Source organism: Spermophilus citellus, assembly GCF_964194105.1.
Source record: "Spermophilus citellus genome assembly, chromosome: 12".
Taxonomy (NCBI): Eukaryota; Metazoa; Chordata; class Mammalia; order Rodentia; family Sciuridae; genus Spermophilus; species Spermophilus citellus.
Window position 1 is genome coordinate 111,337,507 of NC_138198.1, and position 20,238 is coordinate 111,357,744.

General features: G+C 39.6%; 1 protein-coding gene across 16 annotated transcripts in view; it reads right to left on the minus strand.

Moving 5' to 3' along the window:
• TCF4 (transcription factor 4) overlaps positions 1-20,238 on the minus strand; it is a 349,860-nt gene that overhangs the window by 15,967 nt on the left and 313,655 nt on the right. For 13 of the 16 annotated variants that reach the window (XM_081263392.1, XM_081263400.1, XM_081263399.1 and 10 more), the window contains 2 exons: positions 17,941-18,017; positions 14,817-15,020 (listed from right to left, as the gene is read on the minus strand). In XM_081263392.1, the coding sequence (XP_081119518.1) occupies positions 14,817-15,020; positions 17,941-18,017 (281 nt within the window). The remainder of the gene's footprint in view (positions 1-14,816; positions 15,021-17,940; positions 18,018-20,238) is intronic. The other 3 variants (XM_081263405.1, XM_081263402.1, XM_081263398.1) reach the window with 1 other exon arrangement.

Consider the following 20,238-nt stretch of genomic DNA (forward strand, 5'->3'; position numbering starts at 1 on the left):
GGGAAAATGTATTAAATTTCATTTGGCAGTTATTCAATCCTAGTTAATGTTATCTCCAGAGATAAGTGCTTCAAAACAGGCTTTCAGACCCCAGTTACTTCCATTCTACCATAATCCTTCTAAGAGTGTAGGACAGGAACTGGAGGTAACTTGTCGCTCATTTCTAGATCCAGGTGATAATGACGCAAAACCATACTATGCTCTTAGAAACATTTTGACATATCAAAAATTAAAGCTTGTAATTCATGGCATGGGTTCAAAATTTCCCTCTTCGCATTAGATGTTTTTTTTCTGAAAGAAGAAAAAGATCAGGGAAAATGAGACAAAGAAAAATGTCCTGATGCCTTTTACTTTACTCTTGTAAAGTAAGAGAGAAAAGTCAATGGGCTTTCACTATAATTAGAACCTATTGACACAGCAAACAGTTTGGGTGCTGAACTGTAATCTCCCCCTGAAATATCAATTATACATTGTAGAGTACTAGATTTCAGTTTCAATTACCTTGCCAGATCTCTGTCATATTAGAGGAAAGCAAACTTATTTTCTCACGTGTACAAAATACCATTCAGTCCAGAAGTGCATCTTTTCAGAAGGCAGAATGTGGTTGTGCAAAGTTTTCTGTTGGCTCATAAACGGAACTCAGAGGCTCATATGGCAGCAGTAGGTGGATACTGTGAGGAACACCATCAGAGACAGGAAAACTGCCAGAAAGCAAGACCTGACCCAACTCATGGGAGACAAAGTCCTCACACTGGGAAACCCTTCTTCAACCATAACTTCTGTATTCCTCAGTTTAAAAGATTATTGACATTTTTTAAAAATTGTCCATGTGAATAAGCTTTATTTAAAGGAATTTTCACTGAAGTCAGATCATGATTCAGTTACTTTGCTTGGATTTTGATTAGATTCTTAAAACGTTCATTTAGAGATTTCATAAATGTCATGAGAACACCTAATGATTTTTTTTTTCTAACAATATCACAGCCACATGCTTTGTCTGGAATTTAATGTAATTCCTTCTTGTGCAACTCTTGGAAGTTTGCTTAATAATGCTTATTCTCCAGATAACAAAATAATTTTCAAGAGGATTTAGATATAATCTAAATGATTCTGAGGTTGGCAGTGCTTATCTGTCATGTGATCAGCTACATTCAAAGTCCTCTGGACTGTCCACCAAAATGGTTATAATGAATGATCCTGTGATATGATTTGAGATGCAAATGGGTGTAAGCTGAATTGGGTTCATCTTTCTTTTTCTAACTCACAAATTCCATCTACTAAAACTGTTTCATTTCTCTCTCCTGTGTCTCCACCCCACCGGGCCACCAATTCTCAGCATCATTTTCCGACAGCGGAAACCGTCAACGGATGTAGCGTAAGACCCGGGGACTATGGAGGGAGGTTAGCAGAACCCGTTTCATCTCTTCCCTGCTCCAGGTGGCAGGCTAGAAAGTAGGTTTTATGGAACTAAAGTTAATCTATCCCCAGTGAACCAAACCCATGTGGCACAGAGATTATAGTGAAATCCTGCAGTTACTTATAAGGAGCTTCTTTGGTTTGAAGCAAAAAAAAAAAAAAAAAAAAAAAAGTCAACTGAACACTTGATGGGTACTTGGAATTCTGGATCCCTGAAGTGGGTCACCCCTGTGTGCATGCAGTCTTGCTGCTGACCTCCACACTCTGTAGACAGCATAGACACTCCAACACTTTGGATTTACCATTACCTTGTCCTTTAATTTTAAAATGCTTCTTATTATCCAATAACATACACTTATCATGAAATATCTGGAAAGGGGGAAGTGTAAAGAAGCTCACCTAAACTAATGAAATATCCCCCCTCCATCACTTTCCAAATCCTCACCTTTGGAATGCTATATTCTCTTAGCATCACTTGGTGGCTTGCACGTTAAGATTCCAGCATGGCTCCAAAGGCTCTATCAACTATCTAAGATCTCTAACTTGTGCTGCTTCGTCTTCACCTGGATACTCTGGGACCATTTTGATTCCTGCCTATTTTTAAACTGCTCAGTCTCAATCTTTAGTTACCTACTCATGGCCTCTCACCTGCTGGGCTCACTCCTGCATCATCAGGGTTTATACAAGGTCCTCCCTTCTGTCCCCTGGGCTGGCTTCTCTTTCATTAGTTCTATAGATCCCCTGCCTCTAACCCTTCAGGGCCATCTGCACCCTGCACTTTCTCATCAACTTTCTGGAAGTGCAAGGGGTCTTCTCTGACCATTCACTGCAGACACCACCCTCAACAAAAATTCCAGGGCGCCATTTAATAACACAGGGCTTAAACTTCAATGATTTTGTTTTGCTGCTATTCATGAAGGCTATACTTGCCTTGAAGAGTGAGTGTCCCAAGGGCAGTGCCTGGGTGTAGGTCACTGGACAGTACTTCATTACAATGTGCAAGGGTATGGTCCCTAAATAGAGATGATCATACCCAGGGCAGGTATCTGTGAGTCTGTCTGAAATCTAAGCCTTTGACGCTGTCAAATATACATTTAGCATGCTTCCATCAATAACAAATGGTCCACTTAATTCAATGAATGCCTTTTGAATGTTGCAAGACACTATTTAGGCATTTGCAGGGAAAAATAATAAAAGACAACTATTATTTTGGGGCTACTTATATTTTAATGGCAGGGCAACATAATTATGGTATAAAGCAAAACAAGATGAATGTCTTAAAAAAAACACAAGATCACACACGTTTTTAAAGGATGGTGAAGTTGTATCTGTTTGGGAAAACCAGGACTACTTAAAGAAGGGGGAAGTTTAGATAGGTTTTGAAGGATGGATAGAATTTTGATATAGATTATTTAAACATATTTCTTAAAAATGATGTTTAATATTAATTCAATAATATCCCAACTGTAAATGAAAATTTCTATTTTTATATCAATAAGCAGTATTACATGTGTGTGTGTGTGTGTATGTGTGTGTGAAGAAAAGCACACAGCTAAGGACTGTGTGTTAACATGTGTTTTCGTATTGTCAGACTACATATTTCTGACAAAAAGCAGATTTTTGTAAAGCCCTTTATAAACTTCAACGGCTCTGCTACAAAGTGAACAACACAAGGCATTTGGACACAAATGGTACCTCACTGTATGTGTGTATTATTGGCCCAAATGATTCACTCTTATTTAACTGCAATGCAGTCTTTCATCTCCCAGCTATACAATAATAGTTTCCATATGACCAGTGGCTCTGCTATAAATAAGATCAAAAGCAAAAGAAAGGATTTAATAAAAGAAAATGACATTAAGAGTAGCATGGAATCAAGAAAAAAATACCAATATCCAATTCTCTTTTTTTCTTTCTTTTCTTTTTTTTTTTTAGGATCACAAAGTACTAAGCAACTTCCCTAATATCTCATGAAAAAAATCCTTTGCAAGCAGTAGGCATTTGCAAAATCCATATGCATGCACCTTGGAGTGGCAAAGGTTGAGCTGGGGAGGGAATGTGAGGAGTAAGGGTGGAATGCCCCATTTAAGTTGGGCTGAAGAACAGGTAACAGACCAAACAGCTGGCTGCTAGCTTCACGTTGCAAAGTCTACAACAGAACGTGTCAAGGGCAAGCGTCCATCCATTCTCTGCCCTTTTCTGTTCTATTTAATGGAGATAGACTTTTTGGTAATCCAGAGCTTCTCAGAGAATCATAACATTGCTCAACTCAGTACATGTGTTCTGAGAAAGGAAGTTTTTTTTGGCAAAGCAGTGACAAGATATGAAGAGCCAACTTCCCAAACAAATTTTCTTCTAGTTCTTAAAAAAAATAAAAATAAAAAAATTACAATGTTAATCTCTATTCCCGACTGGATAAACAGCTGCTAATAACCACCCGCTCCCAGGGGAGGAGGCTGACTTCCTTTCATCTCAGGCTGGTGGATACCTGACGTTCCCTGGGCTTTAGTGATTCCTCATGTTCTTGTTTGGCTTTTTTGCAAAAATGCTTCAGTATGGATATTGCCCATGTCAGGTTTCTTGATCCCCTTTCCCTGAGTCTGCATCCAAAAAACTCGGAAGACCTAGTTAGTTACGCTACTACTTGTTTGAAATAATAGTTCTTTTTATTCCTGGGGTGTTTAAAGAGGAAATTCAAGCACTTACGATCTCCGAGGGAGAGTGGAGCCTTGAACCCTTGTATCTGAAGCCCTGTGGGGGAAATGACCATTTTGGTTTCTTTCATACTGGGCTAATTATTCACTCAAGCGCTGGCTATGTTCAAAGACACTCAGTTTCTAATTGTACTGTTAATGCGATTACTTCCTTAGACCTGTTTGTATCTTTTATAAATAAAGGAGCAAACGTCAACACTTTCCCCTCTGGTGGGGAGTGTCCTGCAGAAGCTAACCCACCGTGGGCCCCTCTGCCTTTCCCATTTGTTCACGGACACCTGCTTTAACGGTGACCTCAGTTCTCCATCTCAAGATTCAGATGTTTCGAAAAGCAGCTTTTTAAACAAAAACCAGCTGTTTCCCATCTAGACTACGGGGAAATTTTCTGGGCAGCTTACAGAAACATTACCCAGGGACTACCATTCTCCAATAACTTTCACACACTTGAGCTCCAAACGAGAAGGTCTGCGTGCAGAAAAGCCAGGGAGAAGGCAAACTAACATGTGGGGAGCCTAGCCCGTGGTTTTGCACAGTATGTCCAATTAACTGCTTTTAAGAGAGCGTGGCTATTGTATCAGGACAATGCTTCCCCTCAGATGTCATGTTACTAATATTGGACAGATCTCTGGGTTCAACTCAACTTTACAGTTCTCGGATGATTTATGGACACAGAGGAAGCTATAATTATGCACAACTGTGAAGGTCAACCAATTAGGTAGAACCCTCCAGTTACAGAGAACGCGGCTGGCGCTCCGGCTTTCGGTTTGCTCTGCCAACGCCCTTGTCTTACTGTGAGTCCCTTCTACACTTGTGTTTTCTAGGCAACTGAGATACTTTTTGATTTGAAGAATTTACAGCCACAATAAAAGTTAAAATAACAACAGCCATGGAATTCGAAAAAAAAATTATAAAACGACCAAGGCCTGATCTTGGCTTTTAAACAGTGCCAAGTTGCGCCAGTATTTTCTGTTTTGGTATGAATGACATAACTGAATTACTTCATGAGCTGCTACTTTAATTCCTAAGGGTGGAAAATTCCATGAGTTAATTTAATTTGGATGTAAAAAATATACATGAAAACTCGCTCTTCCTGTGGACTCCCATGTGAAATGTTGGAGCCAATTGTTGGAGCTGCCGTGCTGTGGAGGAGGGGCTGTGCGGCGTGGCCACCAGCTGCAGGGCTGGATCATCAAGCAATTTCCTTACTTCTGTTTGAGCATATAAGGGCCTTTCTTTCCTCTCCTTTTTTTTGAAATCATGCTTATTTTGTGGCTTGGGAATGACTTTTCTATCCTGTCTCTGCTGAAATTATACATCAATGCTAAATGTGAGCTCAATGACACCTGCTCTATCTTCCTGTCTCAAATCACATCCATCATAATAGGTGGCTTAAGAATTCCACCTTGCTCTAAAGTGAGACATGTACCAGGATCAAAGGCCAGGAGACGAGACTTTCTCTAGCATCTCTGAGCATCCCCAGCGGCATATGAAGCAAGCAGATGCAGGCTGAGTGAACATTTGTGTGTGTTTTCTAATATATACAATATATAACTTTCCCTCTAGAAAAATCTGCTTTCTGGAGAAAACAAGGGTAGTACAACATTTTTTACGATACAAAGTTTATGCCTTTTTCAAATACGGGTAATCTGGTATTGTGTCCTTGTAGCTAGTAAAAATTCAATAAAAAATGATGATGATGGAGCTATTAAACCTATCTGCTTGTTTTTTCCTCCATTATTTAACAATAAAACTACCTAAGAATATAATGAAGTTATATTTTTTAATATTTTAAAGTGGAGGAAAAAAAGTTTTTTGGTTTGTTTTGGTACCAAGGATTGAATCCAGGGGTACTCTACTCTTGAGCTATACCCCCAGCCTTTTTTTATTTTTAAATTTTGAGACAGGCCTCACTAAGTTGCCCAGGTTGGCTTTGAACTTGAAACCCTCCTGCTTCAGCCTTCCAAGTCACTGGTTTTTGTGCCTGGCAACAAAAATGTTTTAAACCTTTATTTCTTTAAAGGTCATGGCTACAGGATGCTAAACATATTTAGGGAAATAAAATTAGAGAACTAGAATTTGCTTGTTCTAGGGGCACAGAGAGCAGTTTTTTAGGTTAGACAACCAATGCATACTGAATGACTATTTCAATGTCATGGAACCTAAATCTGAATAAAATAGGTATGGGGGAAAAGAAGGGGATGCACCTAATCTGGACCCACTATAGTGAAACCTAGGGAGGTCTGTTGTCCTAACCACCTCTCTTAGGGTTTAGAAAGTAAATGTTCTCACTACTGCAGCTGCATTCAAAACCTTTTGAACTTTTGCAGAATATCATTGCGGGATAAGCTTAAGGATTCTAAAGATGCTGCTAATCTGCTTTCAATAATAACTGATAATTGAGGAGGTTAGGAGAGAGAGTGGAATACCAGAAATAGACGAATGTCCTAATTCCAACAACATAGTAGCTATTGAAAAATGATGCTGATGATTAAGATCTTGGGTGGAATTCTGTAACAGGCTATTTGAAAGATAATTTGAGTGCTCTGAAATAGAGATAGTGACCTCTCCAACATGGTTTGGTTTCACCAAGAACAAGTCTTTCTGGACAAATCTTGTTTCCTCATTTATAGGAGTATGGCATGCATGGTCTCTTGTGACAGGGATATTGACCTGAGAAAGGGCAGACGGTGTGAGAGTAAAATCAGAGGGACAGAACTGGTTGAGACATTAAACTCCAAGGGGAGGGGACAGTAAGTGTAGAGAGAATGCCTGTAATACTGATTCTCAGGGCCTTTTGGTCTGTCTTCTCAGGTCAACTTTTCATTAGTGGCTTTAAAGTGGGCTTTCCTGGCACCCATCACATTTGCCAATGAAGAGCTGGCAGAGTATGTGACTGAGCGGGGAACCGAGGTAGACCTTTACACTGCAAACAGATGGAAGGCTGCAACATGAAATTCAAAGGCATTAAGGGGTGCTCTGTACAGGTATAATATAAGTGCACAAGGATTGCTGGGAGACATGTGGCTGATGGATTTCAGCTGATTACAAGTTCAATATAAGTCAGCAGGATGATGCAGGCATTATCAAGAGCAAATAGGATTTTCCCAGGTGGCCTTAATGAAGATGCAATGTACAGAATAGGGGACGTGACTTATCCACCCTGGTTCACTGTGACAACTCCCTGAGTGCTGTGATGGGGTTGAGGTTCTTGGATGAGGGAAGACTAAGAAGAATACATCAGAAGGTCCTGGGGTTTGTGGTGAGGAGTCAAACATTATGTTAGGTTAAATATTTGAAGATATAAATGTTTAACTTAAAGGAAAAAAAAAACATTGAATAGACTGTCTTCAAATAAGAAAGTTTCTCAAGCATTTGGATTTGAGGGCAATTCCCAGTGGACAGAGAAAGAAAGAGTGTACAGAGAAGCAGATTTGAGTAAGACCTAGGAAGAATTTTCAAACATGTGATGGACCTGGGGGGGCATCTGGAGCTATTCACCTTGGAGGAAGGATGTTAGCACAGGCTTGTCAACAGTCTGGCACATAACTGGTAGGGAAATTTGGGTAGAGATGACATCGAAGGTTCCTGAGATTCTATGGTAACGACTGCTTAGAAATGAAGTACACAGAGGGGAGGGGAGGGGAGGGGTGAGGGGACAGTGGAGAATGGGATAGACAGCAGAATACATCAGTCACTAGAAAGGCAATTTGTAAATCAATGGAAATGTAACTGATGTGACACAGCAAGCTGTATACGGGGTAAAAATGGGAGTTCATAACCCACTTGAATCAATCTGTGAAATATGGTATGTTAAGAACTATGTAATGTTATGAACAACCAACAATAAAATAATTAAAAAAAACACAAAATTACATATAAGAGGTTGTGAGGGGAATGGGAAAATAAACAAGGAGAGAAATGAAAAAAAAAAGTTGTATGAATAAAATGAGCTAGCATGTGTGAAAGAACATTTGAAGAATAAATTGTTTTATGTTAAAAAAAAAAAAAAACCCAATCAACAAATGGGCCAAGGAACTGAACAGATAATTCTCAGAAGAGGATATACAATCAATCAACAAATATATGAAAAAATGTTCAATATCTTTAGCAATTTGAGAAATACAAATCAAAACTACTCTAAGATTTCATCTCACACCAGTCAGAATGGCAGCTATTAAGAATATAAACATCAATAAGCATTGGCAAGGATGTGGGGGAAAAGAAACACTCATACATTGTTGATGGGATTTCAAATTGTCCTTTTCCACCATTTGACCCAGCTATCCCACTCCTTGGTCTATACCCAAAGGACTTAAAAACAACATACTAGAGGGACACGGCCATATCAATGTTTATAGCAGCACAATTCACAATAGCTAAACTGTGGAAACAACCTAGATGCCTTTCCATGGATGAACAGATAAAGAAAATGTGGTTGGTATATCTACACAATGGAATGTTACTTAGCAGTAAAATAATAAAATCATGGTATTTGCAGGAAAATGGATAAAGCTGAAGAATATAATGCTAAGTGAAACTGTCCAATTCCAAAATCAAATGCTGAATGATTAAAGGATGCTGGAGGGGGGATGATTAAATGAACTCTAGATAGGGAAAAGGGGAAAAGGGGAGGGAGATGAAGAGAGGGGGAAAAGGGGTATAGAAGACAGTGGAATGCGATGGTCATCGTTAGTCTAAGTACATGTAAGAAGACCCAAAGAATGTGACTCTACTTTGTGTACAACCATGTGACTCTACTTTGCGTACATCAAGAGATATGAAAAATTGTGCTCTATATGTGTAATATGAATTATAATGCATTCTGTTTCATATATAACAACTCAAAATTAAAAAAAAAAAAGAAAAAAAAAGAAATGAAGTACACATTTATATAGAAACAGAAATTCATAGAACAAAAACAATCTGGGACAACAGAGGCACAAGGCTACAAACGGGGGCCACTCTGTTGAACACACCTCCGTGGAAGGGGTTCACACAGCAAGAGAATTTTCTGCTCCCAGGGCACCCTACCAGAAACGCCAGCCAGGACATCACCTCAGTGCTCTCTGGGGACCCGTCTGTGTTGCCAAGTTTTATTGGCAGAGCTCAACAGCTACTTGCTGCAGGCAGCCAAGGGGCAGCTCAGGAGTTTTCTTGGGTTTCATCAGTTAAGTCAGAGTAACACAATGCTTAGTAATATCAGTCGCAGTTTTGAAATTGGTACGGTATTAGGTTAGAGAGGAAGTCTGCTGTGGCAGTGGGAACACTGTATAAAGGGTGCTGGTCTAGTGGCTGGCTTGTCATCCTAGCTCAGCCATTAACCAGCAAGTCCCCACACTTGGGTCACTTCCCCTTTCCTTGGTCTTCAGCCGCAAAACCAGGGCAATGGGCTAACTGACTTCTGAGCTGCTTTTAAAATCTAAAATGCAATGGTTTGAACTCAACTGTGAGAGCAGAACCAATTCAACTGTCCTATGAAACCCTCAGTGGTATGGGTTTTCATATGCTTAATGTCAGTAAAAGAAAAAGGTGCTTTTCCCCTAGTATGTATTCTTTGGATAAATCCTATTTAATCCAAATCAAACTAAAAATGTTACTGAAAAAAGTGAAGTAGGCATGGTTTCTGAACTGTGTTCCACAACCCCACCTGGGGGTCTAGTGAGGAGCCATGGGGATGCCACTAAGAACAGGTGTCAGGGGAGAGGTAGTTCCACTGGGCTCCTCTGTCCCAGGTCAATCAGGGTTGTTTCCTGTAGGAGGTCACTACTCCTACACCAAGTGACCATGTGACATTTCCTCCTGGATAAGAGAGTTCTGCTCTCTTGTGGGGTCTAGCAGACCAGTATGCAGCAATTTGTTTAAATATGCTAGTCCTTTCTGCCTAGTCTGTGAATTCCTTCAGAGCAGAGAACACATCTTAGCATAGGGTCTTACCCTGGTAACCGCTGCTAAATGTTTCTGAAATGAATAAGTAGAATTAAACAAAATATACTGGAAACCAAATAAATTTTACATATTAATGCAGAAGATCTTTAGCTCACTGGTCTTGCTGTTGCTGGCTCTACTGACACAGAGAGTCACACGAAGATCTGTTCGATATGGGCTTTGTTCTTATTCAGTTAAAAGAAGAGGTTAGGTCATTTGAAAGGCTTCTTCCAGGCCTCATCTGGTGGTATGAATAACGAATGAATAGTGGAGAGAATTAAATTTGGAAAATTGCCATTTCAATAATTGATAGGAAATCTAAAAATCCAATATCAGGATTAAACCATGGAGACATCTGAGGTACAGAAGGGATTATATTTGGTAAGTTTCTAACTAGGTTAGAGGAAAGCCCAGCTGTTTCCTTATTCTCTCACATTTCGAGATTTCTACTTTGATTCTATAAGAAAACTAGGTGGTTATGTAAGAAAAATAATGACTTAAAATTGACTAACTCAAGAACTCATGTAAGAGTTCACACCCTTGGCCACTTAGCACAAGTATGTTGACTTAAGAAAAAGTGTTTAGACAACGTGGGTTGTACCCTGAGTGTGTACCCCATGGTGGGGGACAGGGGGTGGGAGGGAGACAGCTGCTCTGGGAACTTGGCCATAAAATACCTGCAAACTTCTTCTGCCACCCAACATTGGTCAAGATTTGAAAATCACAAGCTTCTGGCCCTGAAAATTAATTCTCAAAAGGCTGATATAGTCTCTGGGGAGTACTCATGGTACTAAAAAAGAGCATGGAACTTGGAGTCAACGTATCTGAGTTTAAATTCAGCTGCATGCCTTCAGACTACCTGCTCAAACCTCTTGGGCCTGTGGCCACCATGATCACTTCAATGGGCCCTGGTGTAGCTGGCCTGTTATACTGTAAATGGGACCCAGCAGAGGGGCTGGAAACTCTTTGGGCACTGAGAATGCTAGTTTTTCTTCTTCCCTTTTAATGGATGGTCTATTTATGGGGAAGGAGACACGTGGTGCTCAAGGAATTTACAATAGTTGGTAAGGCAAAAGTCATACCTATAAAAGATGCCGAGCTACGTGTAGCTGGGTAAGATAAATATCTAGAAATGGGGTGACTCATAATGCCTTTAAGAGTGGACCAGAAAATGATGATCATGGGCAGGAACAGCAAGAGAAGACAGCCTGGAAGAGGAAGAATGGGAGTCAGAACTTTGAAAATGGCGGGAATTAGGCAGGCAGAAAGAAGTGGATGGGCAGGTCACGGCGGAGAGAGGTACCTCGATAGAGTGTTCTGGGCAAATTCTGGTAAGATGCACCGAATGTTCTCGCTGCAGAACCTTCTGCATATTGGAATGGCTAAATGGAAGACCTTTGGTAAGTGGACATGGGTCTTAAATGCTGCACTAAGGAATTGATCTTTATCTAATAGACAATGGAAAGTCAGTGAATGTTTTGGAGTAAGAAAAAGGCCTAGGCAAATAATATCATCTAGAAGTACCCACATTTGCAACACCCTCTCTGGTGCTAGGAGCCATGCCGCTAAGAAAAGGAAAAAAAAAAAAAAAAAACCTTTCATTACACTAATACTTAGTAAATTACAGAAGACCTACTTCAGAACTCCAAGGAAAACATTTTTGTGAATCAAAAGCTAAGTACAATATGTTAGCAATTAAATGAGATAACATAATAGCTGAGGCAGAACCGCAGCTTTCCCCACCACAAATCCAAGAAAGAAAGGCTTACATCATCTTCCAAGTTATCAAGCCATTTTGTTTTGATTTTCAGGAGGCGGGGAGGGAGGGAACCAGAAGAGCACTGAGGTCAAGAGGATTCAAAGCTGTCTATTCTTTAATCAGAAGGAATTAGGAAGGAGAGCGAGAAAGGAGATCTGCTCAAAACAACTCCCGCCCTGGGATGAGTCTGGAGTCCCTGGCCCCTCACTTCCAGTCCAGGACACAGGAAGGTGTGCAGCCCAATGTGCCTCTTTCCAGTGCTTTCTGCCACATTTCCGGTGCATACCTCCCGCTGCTACTTTATTTACTGCAGCTGGCCAAAGTTTTATAGCCTGTTTCATGTATTAAAATTCAAATGTGGAAAACATTACCAGTATCCTCCTTGATTTTTTTTTTATTTTGTTGTTGTTGTGGGGAAAGGGGGGGGGTTTGTTTTGCATTTTTTTTTTTTTGCTTCCCCTTAAACTTCCCTTTTATTGTGGAATGTATCCAATGGTCAAAGGCTAACATTAGACTGACTAAATAAAAAAAAACCTATTTCCTTTGTTCTTAGTTTTTTTGTTTTAAAATTCATACCAGTTTGTCCAAGGAAAGATATGCCAATCCAGCCTCTTCCACACACATTAATGTTTAGACTGAGGATCTAGGATTCTGTGGACAGGCTAAATGGTCTTTCAAGAAGAAAGGGGGAAAGGTAACTAGCCCCACTTTGGGTCAGATGCAGCAGGTTGCTGACAGCGGTGGCACCACGTTCTGGCTGGCTCCATGGCTGTCCTTAATTGAATACAAGATGTCTCAGAAGAGTGAACAGGAACTTTTCCTCGTCCACAAAACTAGCAGTTCTATTGCTTCTATATAGTTTTTTTTTTCTTTCCCAATCCAATCAAAGAGGTGTCTGTATTATATTGGCCAATTATTTCCCTTTTCAAAATGGTTCTGTTCTATTCTCTCCCGTTCCCCTGCACTGAAATCAGTTCAACTCCCCATCTCCAAAAATAATTCTAGACTTTTCCTCCCATCCCATCTCTGAATCAGACTCAAAGAGGAGGCAATTCAAAGGTCAAATAGTTCCAAAAAGCATCTATGTATAGTTTAGTATGTTAAAGAACCACTTAACCTACATCTGGTACTTAAGAACAAACTTTACATATTTATGGAAAGACAGTCTCTGAAGCAATGCCCTGGCTGCGTGCTGCATCCGGTTAACATATGCAAAACGAACCCAGCTACAGAAATTAAACTATTTTTCTCTTGATTGAGAGCAGATATACAGAAATGGTTATAAGCCACAGATCTGGCTTTTAATAAAGCCAGATTTCTTAATTAAAAACAGTATTGTTTAAACATCGTAGTTAGAAAAAAAAAGAGCCGTACAAATGAAAATCTCATATTATATGCATCCCAAGTGTATTTAACACATTACCTGAGGCAAAGACAAATTAAAATCTAGACTTCCCTTTTGTAAACTCTTAGCAACCACTATGAACAGACAAATTTTACTTATTGATGACTTTTTAGGGTAGAGGTCAAGGAAAAGAAAAAAGATATAGCTTTGGCATTCAAAAATATCTTTCCACATTTTAGAAGTGAGTTCATTGCTTCTATTTATAATCCAGTATTTTGGGTTTCAAATTGGTTGCAGGCTTTGATATTACACTGCTCAGGACAGTACTCTTCATCTTAGTGTTTTAGTAGGAGAAATTGAAAGGACACAATAATACTCTTGAACAAGAACTTGAAGAAACTCCTAATAATCTGTACTTATTTTGTGTTTCCTTTAGAATGGCTTTAAACAAAAGATGCTACAGTTATACTGGAAAAGATACTGTCATTCAAGCAATTTTTAGAAAAAAATCTAGAAGGGACAGATTAGGACACTAAGGTGTTTAGGACCAGACAGGAGTCTGGATAGAGCAGAATTATTATAATATGATCAAATTCTACACCTATTTAGTCACTTCATTAATTGTCACAACTTAATATTTTGTTAATATTCTCAGTGTCTTTGTAACACACCCCAAAAGATGCTTTCTAAAATTCTTTTCAAAAGACTAAAAGAGACACTCCAATTGTCAGGTGGACAAATCTGCTAACAGATTATTCAAATAAACTCTTATTTATAAATTGGTGGTGGCAAAACTATTCTTTACATTAGATTTCACAATCCCATAACATGTATGTACACAAACAAATTTACCATATGTTTCTACCTCCCGCCGTACTGAGGACACAAGGGACCATTTTGGCTTCTTTAATGATAATGATAATAATAAGGATAGGAATAATAATAATAAGCCCAACCTGCTCATATTTGAAATTTCGGCAATATTGAACCCTTAAATCAAAGTCACCAAGATAAATGGTTTAAAACACCATCAGTGACCCAGCAACTCATTCCTGGATATATGCTAGGAGAATGGAAAACATGTGCTCACACAAAAACTTGTGCATGAACATTTATAGGTGGATCACTCATAACAGCCCCAAACCATAGACAAACCAAGTTACCTATCACCTAATAAATGGATAAATGTAATGTGGTCTAGCCATGCCTGAAATATTATTTGGCAGTGAAAACAAAAGAAGCTCTCTATATGGTAAAATATAGATAAACCTTGAAAAGATTATGCTAACTAACAGCAGCTAGTCAGAAAGACCAACATGTGTTATGTGATCCCATCTATGGAAAATGTCCATATTTAGGCAAATTTGTAGACAGAAAGTAGATTGATTAGTGGTTGCTGGAGGCAGAGGGTGGGAAATAAGTGCTTGGTGAGTTTTCTTTTTTACAGTGGGCTAAAATCTCCTAAAACTAGACTGTCATGATGGCTGCAAATTCCTGTGAATGCATTAGAATACATTGGATTGTATACAATAAATGGGTGAACTTTTGTTTTCTCAATAAAGCTGCTTTAGAAAAGCCAGTAGCAGTAGTTATTTAAACCTGAAATTCTAATTCCGCACTGTACAAATTTGTATACTCTACAAATCTCATCACTTACCATGAGTGAATGTCTGTTGGCTGAAAGAAGGCCGGTTCCGTACCCTGAGCCCAGACCACCCATTGCTCCATTATGAGAAGGTCCAATGATCCCGTGCATGTCTCCATGACCGCCAGGCACAGCTGTGGATGGGCCCACTGCATGATTCCGGAGAACATGAATCGCATCATCCAGTCTTTCTAAACGATCTTCAATTCGGCTTTGCTGTTGGGTAATAAATGACGTAAAATTTGATTTAGTTTGAAATACACGCATAGGTTAGTTACATAAGGAGATCTTTGATGGACACAGACCACACTTTGGTTCTTGAATATATGTTTGCAATAAAGTTAATTGCCTTAGAACAATAATAAAAATACATAATGTCCTTCCTGGAAAACTGGTGGGAAATGTTGATGTTAAAATTGTATTATTATTTACATGAAAAAGTAAATTAAAAAAAAGTTCTTCCAGGACATTACTGTGTACGTATGCTACACTGAACTGTTTTAGCTTGAAAGATAATTTAGATTTACTCTACAAAAGATCATTCATTGAATTTCAAGAAAGAGTCTGTGCGTTAGGAGTCTTATTGAGGAAGTAGGTTCCTAAGCCATCGTGATGGAGAGTTGGGCCTACATTCTTTTTCAACTAGGCACATATCTAAAAACAACAACAACAACAACAACAAACCAAAACCCAAGACATTCCGGAAGGGATTAGTTAAGAGTTCAGTGGAAGATGGCTTATTTGTGGTTTCCTAATTAAATTATTTTCAAGTCAGAGACAGGTAAAAGCATACAGATTTTGGCTTCCTACTGAGTTTTTAACCTGTGTGAGTTGCTTCTTGTCTACTATCAATACCAGTCTACATGTGTGTGCACATGTGTATGCAAGGCCCCCAACTTTGTTACAGAAAAAAAATCACTAAAATTCTATCAACCAAAGTAATGTAAAACTTGAAGACTGAAGCATCATAAAGATCTGACCCCCTCATTCACTGAGGACGATGTCTAAATGAGTTCAAAGCCCCTCTATGGTACAGAGTCACCACCTCATATAGTCATAAGCCCAAGGACATTTTTCATTCTAGCCACATTAGGATTCTAGTTTACCTCAGCTAGGTGAGGCCTCCATTAGAGGAAAAAGAAAATGGTCACACACACACACACACACACACACACACACACACACTCACACATGCACACACACACACTTTTTTGCTTTTATCAATGACATTAAGTATTACTCTCTGTTGTACCCTTTAAAATGTAACATCTCATTGATCCTTGCTGCTCATGGGTACTACAGACAGAAAGACATTAATATCCCTTTCATACAGAGGGTAAAAAGAGGCTCAAAGAAAAGAAGTGAATTAATTCCTCAGTGTCATACTGCTAGGAAACATAAAGTCGGGGTTGGAATCAAGAGTTCTGGACTTTAAACCTTGTGCTGCTCTGTACCGCATCAAGCTATGATCTATTCTGATTCCTCATGTGCTGGGCAAACAGATGGGCCAGTTCTACGGCATGAGAAAAGCAATTTCTAATTATTCTATATCGACAGGAAGAATGTGTGTCTAATGGAGTTAGTCTATGGTACAGAGCATTTTGATTCGGTGGGCTTGGGAGTTAAACTATCTCCTGAGACTGCTAACTCTGCTACTATTTGACCTGGGAAAAGTCACTAACCTTCTCCGAGCCTGAGTTTCATTTTTAAATAGTTTTTATAGAGATGGACATCATACCTTTATTTTATATTTCTGGCTGAGGATTGAACCTAGTGCTTCACACGTGCTAGCTAGGTAAGGGCTGTACCAACTGAGCTAGAGTCCCAGCTCTGAGCCTGAGTTTTTTAATTTATAGAAATGGGAATGATAAAACATACTTCTGAGTGTAAATGTAAGCATGAAAAGACAGACATGTGCCTATCCTAATGCTGGCTCTCCTAGTAGAGAGAAAGAAGAGTTTCTACTTCTGAAGCCCCTCTGAGCATTCAGATCCATAAGGAATGGAAGCTGTAGTCCAGAACTATAAATAGCCTTAGAGTTCTAAAGCTGGAAAAAGCCTGGTTTGGATGGTTGGGTCCTGGAGAATGACTGAAGGAGGCAAACTCTTAAAACAGCTATGCATTATTTAGGTGTAGACTGCTAATCAATGGGTTGGTAGTGCACATGCTATCTCTGTGTGTGGTTCCCTTTATTGGCTAAAATGCATAGCTGGATGATTCAGACACTCCAGCAAGGAGAAGAGCACCATGAAGGAGGGAATCCATCTTTGTGTTTTCATCTTTCGATTTTCCTTAAAGAGGGAGCAGAGAGGGAAGACACAGAAACACTGACAAGATAACACTAAGTTAGGGAAATCCATGCCTTCTGTTTCATCTAGAAATTTTCAGGAAAAAAAGGAAAAATCAGCTTTGAAGGACTAATGGGCTTGCCCCACTTCTGGCTACCCTCCCCATCTGACTCACGTCAAGACCAGATACTGCATGGATCAGGGTGGCTGCATGTGTATTTCCAGCCCCATCCACCAAGAGTTGAGGAAGACTAAAGTGTCAGACACTGAATCATCATGAGTATTTATAGTACGAATTATTCCCATGGAAATGTTCAGCTATTTCCTCCTGAAGAGTAGGCACTTCTGTACTATTAACAATATTACTGAATTCCTATGAGAACCACAGTGAATGAGGAAATAAACAGTAGGTCTCTTATTCAGAGGTTAAGAGGAAACCTCCTATAAACCTGTTATTCTGGGAAACAAAGTAGAGGCAGCAAGAATCTTTGAGTGCTCTAGCCGTGTGGCTGAGCAGGAGCGATAGCTGGTTGATGGCAGGGAAGTTATTTAATCACGGGCAGGGGTCTCTCCCAACCATGGGGGTAGAGGTCATTATCCTGCTGGGATTCTGAGTCTCTTCTTTGGTCCTAGATGCTCAGCACCCTGGGCCTTGCACTGTGGTAGTATCCAGGTAACCACTGACAGACATAAACAAGCAGTCTAATGACTGGCTGTAATCAAGCTGGTGTGCGTAACATTGACCTATATTCACAGTGATCGGCAACAAGGAGCATCTTGGAATGTGAAGTAGATGGAAAGGAAAAACTGGATTGGAAAGTGGCTGGAGAGAAGCAGATGAGACTTACCAAGGAGTGCAAGGGTCCTTCATAATTGGGAGATGATGAGGCCTGACCTCCATTTCTTGACCAAACAGCAGTGCCTGCTGATAGTACAATGAGAATTAAAATTAGATTCATATCAACTTAATAATCAACTGAATGTATTTTTAAAAAATAGCCCTTTGATGCTGATGTTCTCTTAAACAATAAGGTAACTACATGTGAACTTCTCAGACCAGAATGCTGTGCAAGCAAAACATTTTCTTTCTTCCTTTCATCCTTTCTTTTGCCATGCTGGGGCGTAAACTCAGGGCCTATGTGCACATTAGGCCACTGAGCTGCTTCCCTAGCCCAGGAAAACCCTTGAAATGTAAAACATGTAGACTCTACATGGACCCTCAGTTCCTTCTAGAAGAGAACATTTAATGGAGTCTTAATTTCAGCTGGAAAGGCTCCTGGTAGAAGAAATCAGTTACTATAGAGTACTTTTAAGGGTACACAGGAGGAGGGGCTGTTAGATCTTTATGCAAGGCTAGTTTATGCTCAACCAAAAGCCCCTCATCAATGGAAAGCACCTGTGCTATTTGTTTTACGTGATCTATGGGTTGGCATTGTAGCTCAGTGGTAGAGCATTTGCCTTGCATGTGTGAGGCACTGACTTTGATCCTCAGTACCACATAAAAATAAATAAATAAAGGTATTGTGACACACACACCTATATAAAGTGACCTATGAAATGAGATTATTCTTTAGGAACATTTTTTTTTTGGGGGGGGGCTGGGAACCTGGGGATTAAACTTAGAGCCCTGAGCCTCTTGGAAACATTTAAAAAGAATTAGACTACTTAGAAAAAAATCCACTAAACAGAAATTTTCAAACTCCATTCAATAGTAACAACTAATATTTTCTCTTGAAGAAAATAAACATATTACTATTCACAAAACCTGATGGTAAAGAAAGATTCTTATTAGAATGGGCTGTGGTTACAGCTCAGTGGTAGAGCACTTGCCTACCATGTGTGAGGCACTACATTCTATCCTTGGCACCACATTAAAAAAAAAAAAAAGTACAGGTATTGTGTCCATCAACAACTAAAAAAAAAAAAAAAAAAAAAAAAAATTAAAAGAATACATATTCTATGTCTAACCTGCAAAATAAATAAAAACCAATTTTAAATTTAACATGTATTTAGGGTACAAAGCTCAGAAAATACATAATTCAAAAAAAGAAAAAACTAATAGCTATGATCTCACTGAAATCTCATGCCCCAATGCTGTTAGCACTTTCAAAATCCATTCTTCCTGTCTTTTCTGGGTATGCCTGTGTATTTTTATGCTAAACAAAAATAGAATATTTTGTTCAATTACTTTTCTTGACAGAATTTGGACAGAGCCGTCAGTGTGAAAATAGCAATCTGTCCCCTTATTTATATCTTCATAAAAGTTCTTTCTCCCCAGCACGTGGTCTTCCCAGGATGCATTTCCAGGACCCAGAAAGTGGCATCTGCAGCCTTGTTTCTGTGCCTTCCACCTAGAACAGGCTGCACAGGCTGCAGGCACGTGTGCTAGTCCCCTGAAAGATTACGCATGCTGACTTTCTGGTCCCACCATAAGCTAGAAGCGAGCCACAGTGTAGGAGCTCTGACATTACTATCTATCCCTAATAAGCTAGAAGCGAGCCACAGTGTAGGAGCTCTGACATTACTATCTATCGCTAATGGCATAACCTTGGCAAGTTGCTTGCCCTTGCCCACCCATCCTCCTTCTCTTCCTTCCTCCCTCCCTCCTTCTCTTCCTCCCTTCCTTCCTTTCAAGGATAGTGGGAATTGAACCCAGGGCCTCTCTCATTCTAGGCGAAAGTGCTCTACCACTGAGTTACACCACCCATCTAAGGGCCTTGGTACACATATCCATAGAACTGGGCATTAGACTAAATTAGTTGTTCTTACAGTTTAAAACCTGAGAACATTGTTTGCATGCTTGTTTGTTTTTTCTAAATTAGAACTCAGGGAATTAGAGTTGCTTTGTTTGAAATGGGGAGTGAGGCACTCCATCAACTCAGATGCTCTATCCCTATGGCCTCGAGTGCTTTCTACCCAATCCTTCTCTGGTTCTAGACACTGCATAAGAGATCATTTTTCAGAGCCTAAGAATCTGGTGTAGAACTAGAAGAGTACAACACCACCGAACTTCACTTTCCATTTTTGCCATGGGGAATAATACTTCATGATCCTCTTACGATTATCTTTATTTCTTTCAGTTTCAACTTGGCTTTTTTAGACACATGGATGTCAGAATGCAGTTACCCATCCCTTTTCTTATTCTG